Source organism: Sinocyclocheilus rhinocerous, unplaced genomic scaffold, assembly GCF_001515625.1.
Source record: "Sinocyclocheilus rhinocerous isolate Xijiao unplaced genomic scaffold, SAMN03320098_v1.1 scaffold567, whole genome shotgun sequence".
In the NCBI taxonomy this organism is placed as follows: domain Eukaryota; kingdom Metazoa; phylum Chordata; class Actinopteri; order Cypriniformes; family Cyprinidae; genus Sinocyclocheilus; species Sinocyclocheilus rhinocerous.
The window spans coordinates 870,022-881,200 of NW_015649134.1; the positions used below are offsets into that span (position 1 = coordinate 870,022).

Here is an 11,179-nt window from a genome sequence, read left to right on the forward strand (position 1 = left end):
ACTCTGTACTCTTGCAGGATGGTGTCCTGTAGCTCCTTTGTGAAGTCAAAGATGGCAGCAATCTGTAGCAGCGACAAGATGAATTCAGCCCCTGATAAGACAAGACGGATAAATGTACAGCACTCAGCTAATACAACCTGTTGAGTTAAAACAGTTCTGTGGAAATTTAGCTGACCTTTAATTTTTTGTGCAGCATCTCTGTACACCACCTCAGCAAGTTTTCCACTCAAGATTTCCGGAGAAAAATTATATTCCCCCTAAATTGAGAAAACATCTTTTGTTACTTGCTTTTTAATTAGCATTTTATTTACCCAAGAAAGGGCTCAGATATACACCTATAACCCTACCACATCTATTTTAGCTTGTTCCAACTCCTGCTGCTGTTTCCTCAGTTTCTCAGCATGCATGAGCTCCATCCGGAAATACTATGCGCACACACAAATTAACACAGTTTTATTATATGAACATCAGTATGGACCTTTTATAATGAAATGTTTTATTGGTTGTTTCAGGCCAATTCAAAGAGATGCCAGAGTCTCCTTACCTCCTGATAGATTTTCTTATTCTCAGGATGAAAGCGCAAGGCACGGAGGAAGAGATGTCGGGCGCTCTCTGAAGAGTTTCTGTCCTCCATCTCACACTTAGCAGCCATTATCCACAAAGCTGCAAGTATTATGATATTATTATATTTCTGGCCATCTGCTTTGAAATTTCTTACACCTCTAAAGTAAATGAATATGAATACTATATAGAACAATAAATCTTTTAGGCAAAGCAACTAAAACTAAAATTATTTTCTTTTTGAAATAAAAGCTTACCTGGTTTGTCAGGATGGATAGCTAACATAGATGACAAAACCTTGCTGAGCTGAGTCTTTGTGCCCTGATAAAAAGATGACAAGAACAGAATTAAATAATTGACATACCCATAATAAAACAGCACAGGCACTTTACCACAGATTTGCTTGTTTTTAATTAATGTTTAATAACAAAATCACATACCCATTTCTTATTAAAGGCAACCTGTGAAAGCCAGAGCTGCACATCCTCCTACAGAAAAAGCATTGATTTGAAGCAAGTTAAAAACTGAACATCAAATTACAACATCTAAAGTAAGGTTATTGTTTTTTTCATATTGACCAACCTGCCATTTTGTTGTAGCCCTTCTGAAAACATGGTTTATGCGATGAATGATGGGATACTCAATTTCCTCCCGTTTAAAATGGTAACCAATTCTCTGCAAACATAACAGTACAGTTGGGGTGCATATATTCACTAGTACACAATGCCAGAATTACCCATGACTAAAACTATATTTTACAAATAAATAAACCAAAGCTCTACTCACTGCTCTCCTCTTCTTGATGAGCTCTAGGACGTTTATTTCATACTGATGAAGAACAGAAACAAAAACACCCAATTACATGTCTCATATTAAGCTATTTGGACCTTGTAGATGGTTAGAAAGGTCATGTGCAAATGCAAAGCCCAACCAATCATGTTCCAGATAACCAATTTATGTATTAATAATGTTTGTGCAAAACAAAATATATTAAACAGCCTTTTGTCAATACAGACCTGTATGTATGTAATAAAATCGTCTTTACTCTGAACTGTTCGGTGCAACTTGTATTCAAGAGCAGTAGATCTTTTCAACATAGACCTGAAACAAAAGCCTTGCTTGAGGAATCTGTTTGTTTCAGAGTAGAACCACTTGTTTTTATCTGTTGTGTTCGTGTGTGCACTGATACTCACTTGACTTCTTTATTGGTGAACAAACCGACTCTTTCCAACTGTTCGAGAGCTGGTATTCTGTCCTCTAATCGTTGTTGCACAATGTCAGCCATTTCTAAGGAGTGTGAAGTAAATCTTCAGATAAATGTGTAAGATTTTCAGAGTTTTAGTGGAACGACGAAACCTGTCTTGCCTCACATTCCGACACACGTGGGGACGGGAAGTTGTCATGTGGTCTACATCCGGTTGCTCATCAGAAAAAAACTCCGACGGGAATTCTGCACTCGATTGATGGATCCTCGGTATTTGTTGTTTTTTTAAAGCTCTTCATTTTAGGAGAACATCATAATTTAGAACGTTAATGTTAATGTTTTCCTGAATTGCGAAGCTTTGTGGAGTGGCGAGGGCCAACGGTTTTCAACAGTTTTCACTCTAGCATTCGACTGAAATGTAGAACAGATATATTATTTCGGTACATACATTCATTACTTTTTTATTTGAAATGATCATTTGCAATAGATAAGCAAACAGAGCTAGCGTTATGTGCGGTTCTTCCCCGCGTTCTCTCCCAGAATCAAAACATTCTTGGCGGCAATTTGTCTCCTCTACCAATCTTAATCTCGCGTCTATCAAGGCGAGTCAGGCCAATAGAAAACCTCGATGTCACTAGACGCGACTCCGATTGGCTGCCACTTGTCATGGGCGGGTTCTCACGGCACTTTCCTCAAGGGCTCGGGCTAGTATCGATATCCATCACTTGGTTGGGTTTTCCTATCCAAAATAAACGCAATTTCGGTCGCAAATAACAGATATTTAATAAACCATAACGTTTATCTAAACCGGTACGTGAACGGCTGCCTGTATGGGTGGATAACCAGGTGCCGTTTAGCTGCGTTTTCGTCGCTGCGAAGGACCGCAAACTAACGTGCTAATTTTCATCTGTTGAGGATCAGTGACCAGACTGAGGACGTACATCTATAACATATTTACAACTCATATGTTTTATTCATATGAGTCATATTAAAACATGTACTAGTCACAGAGACTGGTGACCACCGATGTCTGATGTTTAGGTGATGGTAGAGAGCTGGTTAAAGGAGCGAGGGCAGCTGTCTGTCATTAATGTGCAAATATTCATTTCGCCTGGTGTTGTTTTGGTGTGAAGTTTCGGTTAGTTGTTAGTTTATAATGGCTCCTCAGAAATACTCGGCTCAGGTGATGAACTGTAAAGCCAATGGTGCTGAATACCCATCCTCTGGCGTGAGCTCCATAAAGAAGCCCAAGATGGAGCAGCTGCAGGCCGACCATGAGCTCTTCCTGCAGGCCTTTGAAAGTGAGTCTATCTGTCTCATTTAGGAACACCAAGTAAAATAGATTTTGCCTTTGGGAGAGTATATTAACACACATCTGTCACAACTCTTTATCATGACAATGTTCTCTGGTCTGCTCTTACTGCCGTTAGATATGTGGAGGAGTCCTTGGATTTAGCTTTGTAATGTCTTATTCCTGTTTTTTATTACTATGTCTAAGTAATAACTAATTTTGCAGAAAGTTACTTAAAACCCTCTAGTTTATTGTATATGAAGGGTTTAAAAGCGACAGATAGAAGTTGTTTTCACTCGAAGCTTTAAAATAGTATGTTTTTGTTAATACTAATGAATTTTGTATTCAGAGCCTACTCAAATATACAGATTCCTACGAACAAGGAACCTAATAACTGTAAGTATACCTTTATAAATTAATCAAAAGGCTTAACACCGAATTTATATTAACATCTGGTCTGGTTGTACTTGGTTTTAGCTTGTTTTCTTGCTTTTTCACAGCCGATATTACTTCATAGGACCCTCACTTTTATGTCTCATAGAAACTCACGAACAAATGCCAAAAGGTAGGTCTTCTCTATGTTCTAATAATTGTAATCTGAAAATCTGCTTTGCTTTGCTTACAATTTGCTTATTAAATAAACTGCCGTTTTTCTTCAGGAAAACATTTAAAGTGGATGATTTGCTGTCCAATGTGGACAGAATGAAAGAAGAGCCTGAGTCTGAGAGGTAGGCCTACTGGTCTTCTACAGATGTTTTGCATGCTGTGTTCTTACACAGATATGAGCCTAAAGGTTGGAATACGCTACACAACTTTTAATATCTGAATAGATTTTCAAGCAATAGGCAGCATACACTTGCCGACTTTGTAAATGGTTACAGAGGAAAAACTGGGCATTATACACTAAACTACTGAGGATCATACACTACCAGACTTTCAAGTTGTTCCCGACACAACAAACTGATGAAGAAATATGTGCCTCGTTGCTAGGAGACACATGACAAATAAAAACAATATTTTTCATAAAATAGTCTCAAAATATCAACGTTTGATATCCTCCGACTGAATCGAATCATAGTCTAAAGCTAAATAAGTCTGTGCCCATCATATATTATGCAACTTCCTGTGCAATCTGTCAACTCCAATTGCCCAAAATTTGCAGAGTGGTTCTGATTTTTGGCAACTCTTCTAGTCAGCAAAGTGGGGCAAAAATCTGGCCAAAAGTTGTGTAGTCTATTAAATTGCTAGATAGAGATGGTTTTGGCCCACTGTTTTCAGATTGACTGTTTTAAAGTGAGTAACTGAGTGGTTTCCAGTTGTGTTATACGAAAATGTGATAGGATCATTTGGTTCCAAATGGTGATTTTTAGTAATGTTTCATTTGTGATTTCAGTTTGACTTCACATCTGCAACTGACATTCACTGGATTTTTTCACAAAAATGGTGAGTCTAAATTTGCCTGAAGTGTACAGCACCAATCCGTCTGAATTATCATATTAATATCTAACCATTATTTTAGGGTTCTGATATAATTTTGTTCTTTAACCAGATAAGCCATGTCAAAACTCAGAAAATGATAAAAACTCAGTTTCACTTGAGGTGCTACTTGTCAAAGTCTGTCATAAAAAGCGTAAGGTGAGCTCCTCTTTCATTTTATTTTATATAAATGTGATATTTTTGGTTTAGAGCGACATGTCGGTAAGTAAATGTTTATTTTTGGGTGAGCTGTCCCTTAAAACATACAAGTGGATAAAACAATTAAAGTATGCTGCTCATTCTTTTTGTTATGATGGTCATTTTGCTCCCTTAGGATGTCAGCTGCCCTATAAAGCAAGTGCCTACGGGGAAAAAGCAGGTGCCTTTGAACCCGGATCTCAGCCAAACCAAGTCTGGTGCCTTCCCTTCCCTACTGGTGTCCAGCAATGAGTTTGAGCCCAGTAACAGTCACATGGTCAAATCCTATTCTCTTCTCTTCAGAGTGTCTCACACAGGGAAAAGAGACCCCAACGGCTTCATCAACTATGAGGCAGATGAGAATATTGGTGAGTGGCAGCGTATGTACACAGTGTGTGACACCTGTTGACAAGTGTTGAATGCTGTATAAAGGCTCTGCAGACTCCATCCTCATTTGTTTCATGGCTTTAGTGTGTTAGGCTAAAGAGAGTTCACCCAGAAATGAAAATGGTGTCATTATTTACTCATTGTCATGCTTTTCCAAACCTGTACGATTTTTTTTTGGTCCAGTGTTCTTTGGACCCTACTGACTTACATTATGAGCACAAAACTGTTCTTTAGTCCAGGGGTTTTCAAACGGGTCCGTAACGCAAAGCCAGAGGGTCTGCAAAATAATTTGCTATACCGTATTTTCCGGACTGCAATTCCCGTTTTTATCTTCTGAAACGTGTTATGATTTATATTCCAGAGTGACTTATATAATGCATTAATGTCAAATAAGCAAAGCGTAAACACTTAAAGTCCCTGTAAAGGCAATATTAAATATGTGTTCTGAGTAAGGCTGTGCGATATTGGAAAATGCGATACGCGATACCTTGTTAAAAAATGCGATATTTGATACGATATTACTTAAAGTGTGAAAAATCTATTTAAATTATATTTTAAAATATTTAAAAATGAAAATTATATAACCAATTTGTTTCACATTCTTTCTTGGAAAAGAAAGAATCACTACAACTTCTGAAAGTGACCAGCAGTGTTTTAGCAGTACATAAAAAGTAATGTCACAATTCAGAAAATGTAATTTTAACATCAATGTGAATGACAAAAAAAATGAATAAAACTAATTTTATATCATTGAGACTTTGCTTTCCATACACTTTAAGTACTTCTTCATATACCACAGCAAAAACTATAGTCTGAGAAAGTTCAAACATGATTAAAGGCAAGTGAACAGTTAGTAAAAAAAAAAAAAGAAAGAAAAAGGGGGAAAAAAGAACAAATAGATATAGATAAAATGAACAGTAGTATTCAGGTACAGAAATTTAATAATTAAGTGTAAAATAACACTGCATAGTGTTCACTGTATGAATTAAATTTAGATTAATCTTTGTTATAGCTGTTTTGTTGTTTGATTAACATTAGTGACATATTCAGCAGCACGTATTTATAGGCTGCTGTCCCTTTAAATCCCTTTTTAACGTCAAGCAATTCTCTGCTATATGCGTTGAACTAAAACTTTGACCTTTTGCAACGTTTTGATTTAAGTAGCCTATTATTAAAATGATAGAGATATATGGCACGCCGTTGCGATATGCATATCGCGATATTTACATTTGCGATATTTCGATATTTTCGATATATCGTGCAGCCCTAGTTCTGAGTTTGTCACACCACAGAAAAATTTATTATTAACCACTCAGCCAAATTTGAATGATGAAAAAATCCGCCAAGTAAACAAAATAAGTAATCAAAATCTTGAAAAAATAGGCGGTATCCTCTGCTTTCAAATGCTGGGGGCGTGTCCGGACCGGAGGATGAAGGCCGAGACGGGAAATAGTCGGTTCGGCCCCATTTACCAATAACGGCAGATTATCAGTGAATCCCAGTTGTCTCCGATGAAAGTTTATAAATTTATCCGGTGTAAAATGATCACTGCAGAGGCGGGTTTTGGTGGTGATCCTCAGCTCTCCATCAAGGTGGCTCTTCACAAAATTAATCCAACTCTTTTTGATATAATCATTATTAGGAAATTTAAATAAGGACACCGAGCTGTTTTGTATGTTATCGCAACCAGGAAATACGCATTTCAGTGACAAAGGCATAGCTAGCTAGCAAACTGTAGGCTGTGTGTTACTAACGGTACTGACAACTCGCGATTGAGCTGGTGAACTGATGCGAATGAGCTCTAGTTATAGTGTTAGGGGAGGGGCCATGGCTCGGGGGCTCCAGTGCGTCATCGAACCCCCTTTTTGTTCCCCCTGAACACAGAATTGGTGAAAAACTGTTTAACGGTCTAACTCCACTATTCAGTACTACATAGTTCACAGTCTTTGTAATGTGTTTCAGCAATACATTTGTAACATTTATAATGCATTCAGAAACAATTCTCAGAATTGACTTTACAGGGACTTCTTCATTTTAGGAAGTGGTTCACATAGACCAAGACGGCAAGCGCATTTTGTTTGTTTTCTTTATTTTACAAAAGCACAATGTTTCACTGTCATTTTGAAGGTACACAAATAAAAATAGACCGTTTTGAATGATGTCTTGCTCTTATCTGACGGATATGTGTTCTCCTGGTGCCTCCCGCGCGCACACAACATATCAGTTCTAGCATTGCAACTTGACATCGCAGCCTCATCATCAGCAAACCAAATGAGACAACTAAACCTACAAAAGGTATTTGGTGACTCAATTTAACTTAGTCTGTTGTACAATATGTATGTTTTGCCGGTCAGCGTGAGCATGCCGTGGTGTTTTTCCAAACACTTTTTTGCATGTGTTTTTTTACTTACATAATAAGTAGCCTAATAGTTTAGCATCCAAATATTAGACTGCGTAACGATTCACTCATGGAAATGATTCATGCCGAATGAGAGGTTTGCGAGCCCACTATGTAGTTAAGTTTCCGTTTTTAGTAAGTAAGTTTAGTTTGTTATGGACATAGGCGCCGATTTATGTTTCTACCGGTGGGTGCAAAAAACGAGCATTTTATTTTATTTTTTTAAAACACATTTTCACTGCTGTTTACACAAGTAAATGGCAAAGTTATCATACACATACGCAACAAATGCTTAACATATTTAAACAAACTCATTACTCAGTAATTCATTATACTGGGTGTTTGTTTTTTCTAGAGTAGGCTATACTCCGTTCGATGGTGCGTTTGATGAATTCACTACACAAAATTTATCTTGCTAAGTGAAATGCATGCAATTACCAACCAAACGATGGTGCGTTTGATGAATTCACTACACAAAATTTATCTTGCTAAGTGAAATGCATGCAATTGCCAACCAAATAATACACACATTCTTTCTATGAGGGTTGCGTTTCACTAAATAAAATTATTTAATAAATACTTGTTTACAAAAAGCACTTATTCGCGTGTATAAGCACTTATACACAGGACAAAGTTTGAGTTACACATAATATCTGTGGGAGCGCAGAGCCATGATCAATATATAGGCCTATATAATGGAGAGCAAGCCCGCTGTAAGCCGAGAGATTCGTGCTGGCGCCCTCTCGTATTACAATAATGCACTCTCGACATTTGCCATTAAAATAATGCCAAAAACTGCCTCAAATTAACTATAAATACGAGAATACAGTTGTAAAAGCGGCAATCCATTTCTTATTGGTTAAAATGAATGAAGACTATCTTGTATTTTTCACGAGCACCCACGGGATCGGCACCTATGGCATTTAAAATACATGTTTGTAATGATCGGCACTATAATTAATTTTTTTATATACATATATATATTCATTTATTTTTGTTCTGTTATGAATGCCACAAAATTTAAATGATTTGGAGTGAGTGGAAATTCAATTCAATTCAAGTTTATTTGTATAGCGCTTTTCACGATACAAATCATTGCAAAGCAACTTTACAGCAAATTAAGTTTCTACAATATTTAGTAGGGGTGGGAATCACCAGAGGCCTCACGATACAATATTATCATGATACTTGTGTCACGATACAATATTATTGCGATTTTAAATATATTGTGATATTCTGCGATATATTGCAATTTATTACCTTTTTCCAACTTCAAATTATGTACCCAAAGGAAAACTTTGACACTTAAAAAGTCTTAAATTTAACTTGCTCATATCTTTAGACACCCTGTATGAGCCTGTTGCCGATATATCGGTATCGGCGAATATGCCGCCGATATGAACTTTTTGGCTCTAATTGGCACCACTCGGCGCCTGGTCGGGAAATGTCATGCCCCTTACCATAGCCGCCTGCTAGCTTCAGTGTAAATATTGTCAAAATCAAATCAATTTGAGCGCGATTTAAACCCGGATGATTGTAACCACTCTTAAGTTTGTCTGCCTTGGGGAAACTAGCGCGTCTCCGTCATAGAGATAACACTCGTTGCCTTCTCTAGTGCAGCTCAACCATGTCTCATCACATTCGTCGATATTTGTGATATCACGAATCCCGGAAAATATGCGTTGTTGTCCAAACGAGTCGTTCGTTGTAACTGTTATAATTATGAGGGGGTCTTTGGAAAATCCTCTCCCCTGTAAGGGGTCCCTGGCTCCAATAAGTTTGAAAACCCCTGCTTTAGTTGACGCTGATAGCCTCGTGGTTAGTGCGACATAAAGCGCAACTGTGTCCCCTCTCTCCACCCAATGCTTTCCTGTCATCTCATTACCGTCCTGTCCCAATAAAGGTGTAAAAGTCCATTAATGTAACTTAAAAAAACAAACAAAAAACTGTTCTTTAAAATATTGTTTCACAGAATAAAGAATGTCATACAGGTTGAAACAACGTGGGTGATAAAGCGAAGACAGCATTTTAAGTTTTGGGTGAACTAACCCTTAATATCCATATATCAAGGAGATGGATGACGATTTAAGAAGTATCATGTTTTTTCAGAAATTCTGATGGTGTGACTGACTGAAATCGAACCTTTTCTGTCGTCTGTCCATGATGATGTGAAGAGCAATTAAAGTCAGCACCCTACATTTTCAAATATAGTCAATACAGTTAATTGAGCACTGCCTTCTGCAGTTGTTGTAGCCTCAGCATCACAAATGCTAGACCGGACCAAAATGGAACAAAACAGTCCTAATGCTTTTATTTGTAGAGGTAAAAGAGGAACTCCCATCCAGAAAGAAGAGAAATTCATCCCACAGAGGTGACGGAGAGACCCCAGAAACATTTGTTGCTCAGATGACTGTTTTCGATAAAAACAGGTTAGTAATAGCAGTGCTTTCAGAAGGCTTCATTTTACTTAGAGCTCCCAGAAAAATTCCGTATGTGATGGAAAAACTGCACAGTATAGCTGTATAATGATTGTCCTTCAGACGGCTGCAGCTGCTGGATGGAGAGTATGAGGTTTCCATGCAACAGATTGAAGACTGTCCAGTCAGCAAGAAGAGGGCCACATGGGAGACTATACTAGATGGAAAGGTTGGTTATGTGGTGAAAATAAACTGCTAACTAGGGCTGGGCGATATGACGATATTATCGTATATCGACGATGTCTCGTAAGTATCGCGATGTCGATGTCAACAGTCAGGTATCAGACGATTATCGACATTATCGAGAAAAAAAAAAAGACAAATGATAAACTTAGTAAGTTGCAAAAAATATTTTACATAGCTCCATAGTCACCATTAGGGATGTAACGATTAACCGCGAGCCGTTGAAAATCGATTCAAATATGTGATGATTCAAATCGGTTGAGATGCTAAACAAATTGCGATTCAATTAGGGGCAGGAGTTTATATGAATGAATGTCTGAGGGGAACTTACTGTCTTTAGAAAAGTTTAGATGGTATTTTTTCTTTTCATCTTGCCTCTGTATAATGCATATTAAAGGTCATAAGTGCAGCGCTGCTTTGTTTACAGCGGAAACCAAGAAATGCTTTAAGCGCCACCTGCTGGCAGAGAGTGAATCTGCGTCTCATTCAGCTCAGCTTTCATGCAGATATTTTTTATGTATAGTTTCACAAAACTGAACTCAAACCATTCTGTTTTTGCTTCAAATTTCAAAATTATACAATCTAATTTAGATTAAAAACTGCTCGCGTTGCATGTATGCAGCATCTTTGTTTGGATCATGATTAAAATGCAGTGGTTGCCTCTAGTTTTAAATGGAAAGAGCACAGACAAAACCTTATTTTGTATATATGAAGATATTTATTTTATTTGTGTTACTTATTTATTTGATTTGGAGCTTGTTTTAAAATTTCAATTTAGTTTAGTTATTTACATTTTCATTATATTTAAGTTATTTAGCAGATGCTTTTATCCAAAGCGACTTACAAATGAGGACAACAGAAGCAATCAAAACCAACAAAAGAGCAATAATATGCAAGTGCTATTATAGTGTTATTTTTCAATTTCACAAAGAAACGTGCAGCATTTTGTCCAAGCAATAATAAAAGGACACATTTAATTTATAATTTGTCTTAAACCTCATTTT

General features: G+C 37.2%; 2 protein-coding genes across 5 annotated transcripts in view; one reads left to right on the forward strand and one right to left on the reverse strand.

Moving 5' to 3' along the window:
- Positions 1 to 2,242, reverse strand: part of LOC107710286 (UTP6 small subunit processome component) — a 7,927-nt gene extending 5,685 nt beyond the window's left edge. The window contains exons 1-11 of one of the 4 annotated variants that reach the window (XM_016515021.1): positions 1,940 to 2,242; positions 1,755 to 1,848; positions 1,578 to 1,662; positions 1,348 to 1,389; positions 1,144 to 1,236; positions 1,002 to 1,049; positions 819 to 882; positions 545 to 663; positions 348 to 425; positions 176 to 257; positions 10 to 91 (exon numbers count right to left, since the gene is read on the reverse strand). In XM_016515021.1, coding sequence (XP_016370507.1) covers positions 10 to 91; positions 176 to 257; positions 348 to 425; positions 545 to 663; positions 819 to 882; positions 1,002 to 1,049; positions 1,144 to 1,236; positions 1,348 to 1,389; positions 1,578 to 1,662; positions 1,755 to 1,846 — 785 coding nt within the window. In that variant the 5' untranslated portion in view covers positions 1,847 to 1,848; positions 1,940 to 2,242. Of the gene's footprint in view, positions 1 to 9; positions 92 to 175; positions 258 to 347; positions 426 to 544; positions 664 to 818; positions 883 to 1,001; positions 1,050 to 1,143; positions 1,237 to 1,347; positions 1,390 to 1,577; positions 1,663 to 1,754 lie in introns of all 4 variants that reach the window. The other 3 variants (XM_016515020.1, XM_016515018.1, XM_016515017.1) reach the window with 3 other exon arrangements.
- Positions 2,243 to 2,462: 220 nt separating this feature from the next.
- suz12b (SUZ12 polycomb repressive complex 2 subunit b) overlaps positions 2,463 to 11,179 on the forward strand; it is a 20,294-nt gene continuing 11,577 nt past the window's right edge. The window contains exons 1-9 of the mRNA XM_016515022.1: positions 2,463 to 3,066; positions 3,406 to 3,452; positions 3,557 to 3,621; positions 3,716 to 3,784; positions 4,450 to 4,499; positions 4,606 to 4,691; positions 4,867 to 5,098; positions 9,836 to 9,944; positions 10,056 to 10,161. Coding sequence (XP_016370508.1) covers positions 2,922 to 3,066; positions 3,406 to 3,452; positions 3,557 to 3,621; positions 3,716 to 3,784; positions 4,450 to 4,499; positions 4,606 to 4,691; positions 4,867 to 5,098; positions 9,836 to 9,944; positions 10,056 to 10,161 — 909 coding nt within the window. The 5' untranslated portion in view covers positions 2,463 to 2,921. The remainder of the gene's footprint in view (positions 3,067 to 3,405; positions 3,453 to 3,556; positions 3,622 to 3,715; positions 3,785 to 4,449; positions 4,500 to 4,605; positions 4,692 to 4,866; positions 5,099 to 9,835; positions 9,945 to 10,055; positions 10,162 to 11,179) is intronic.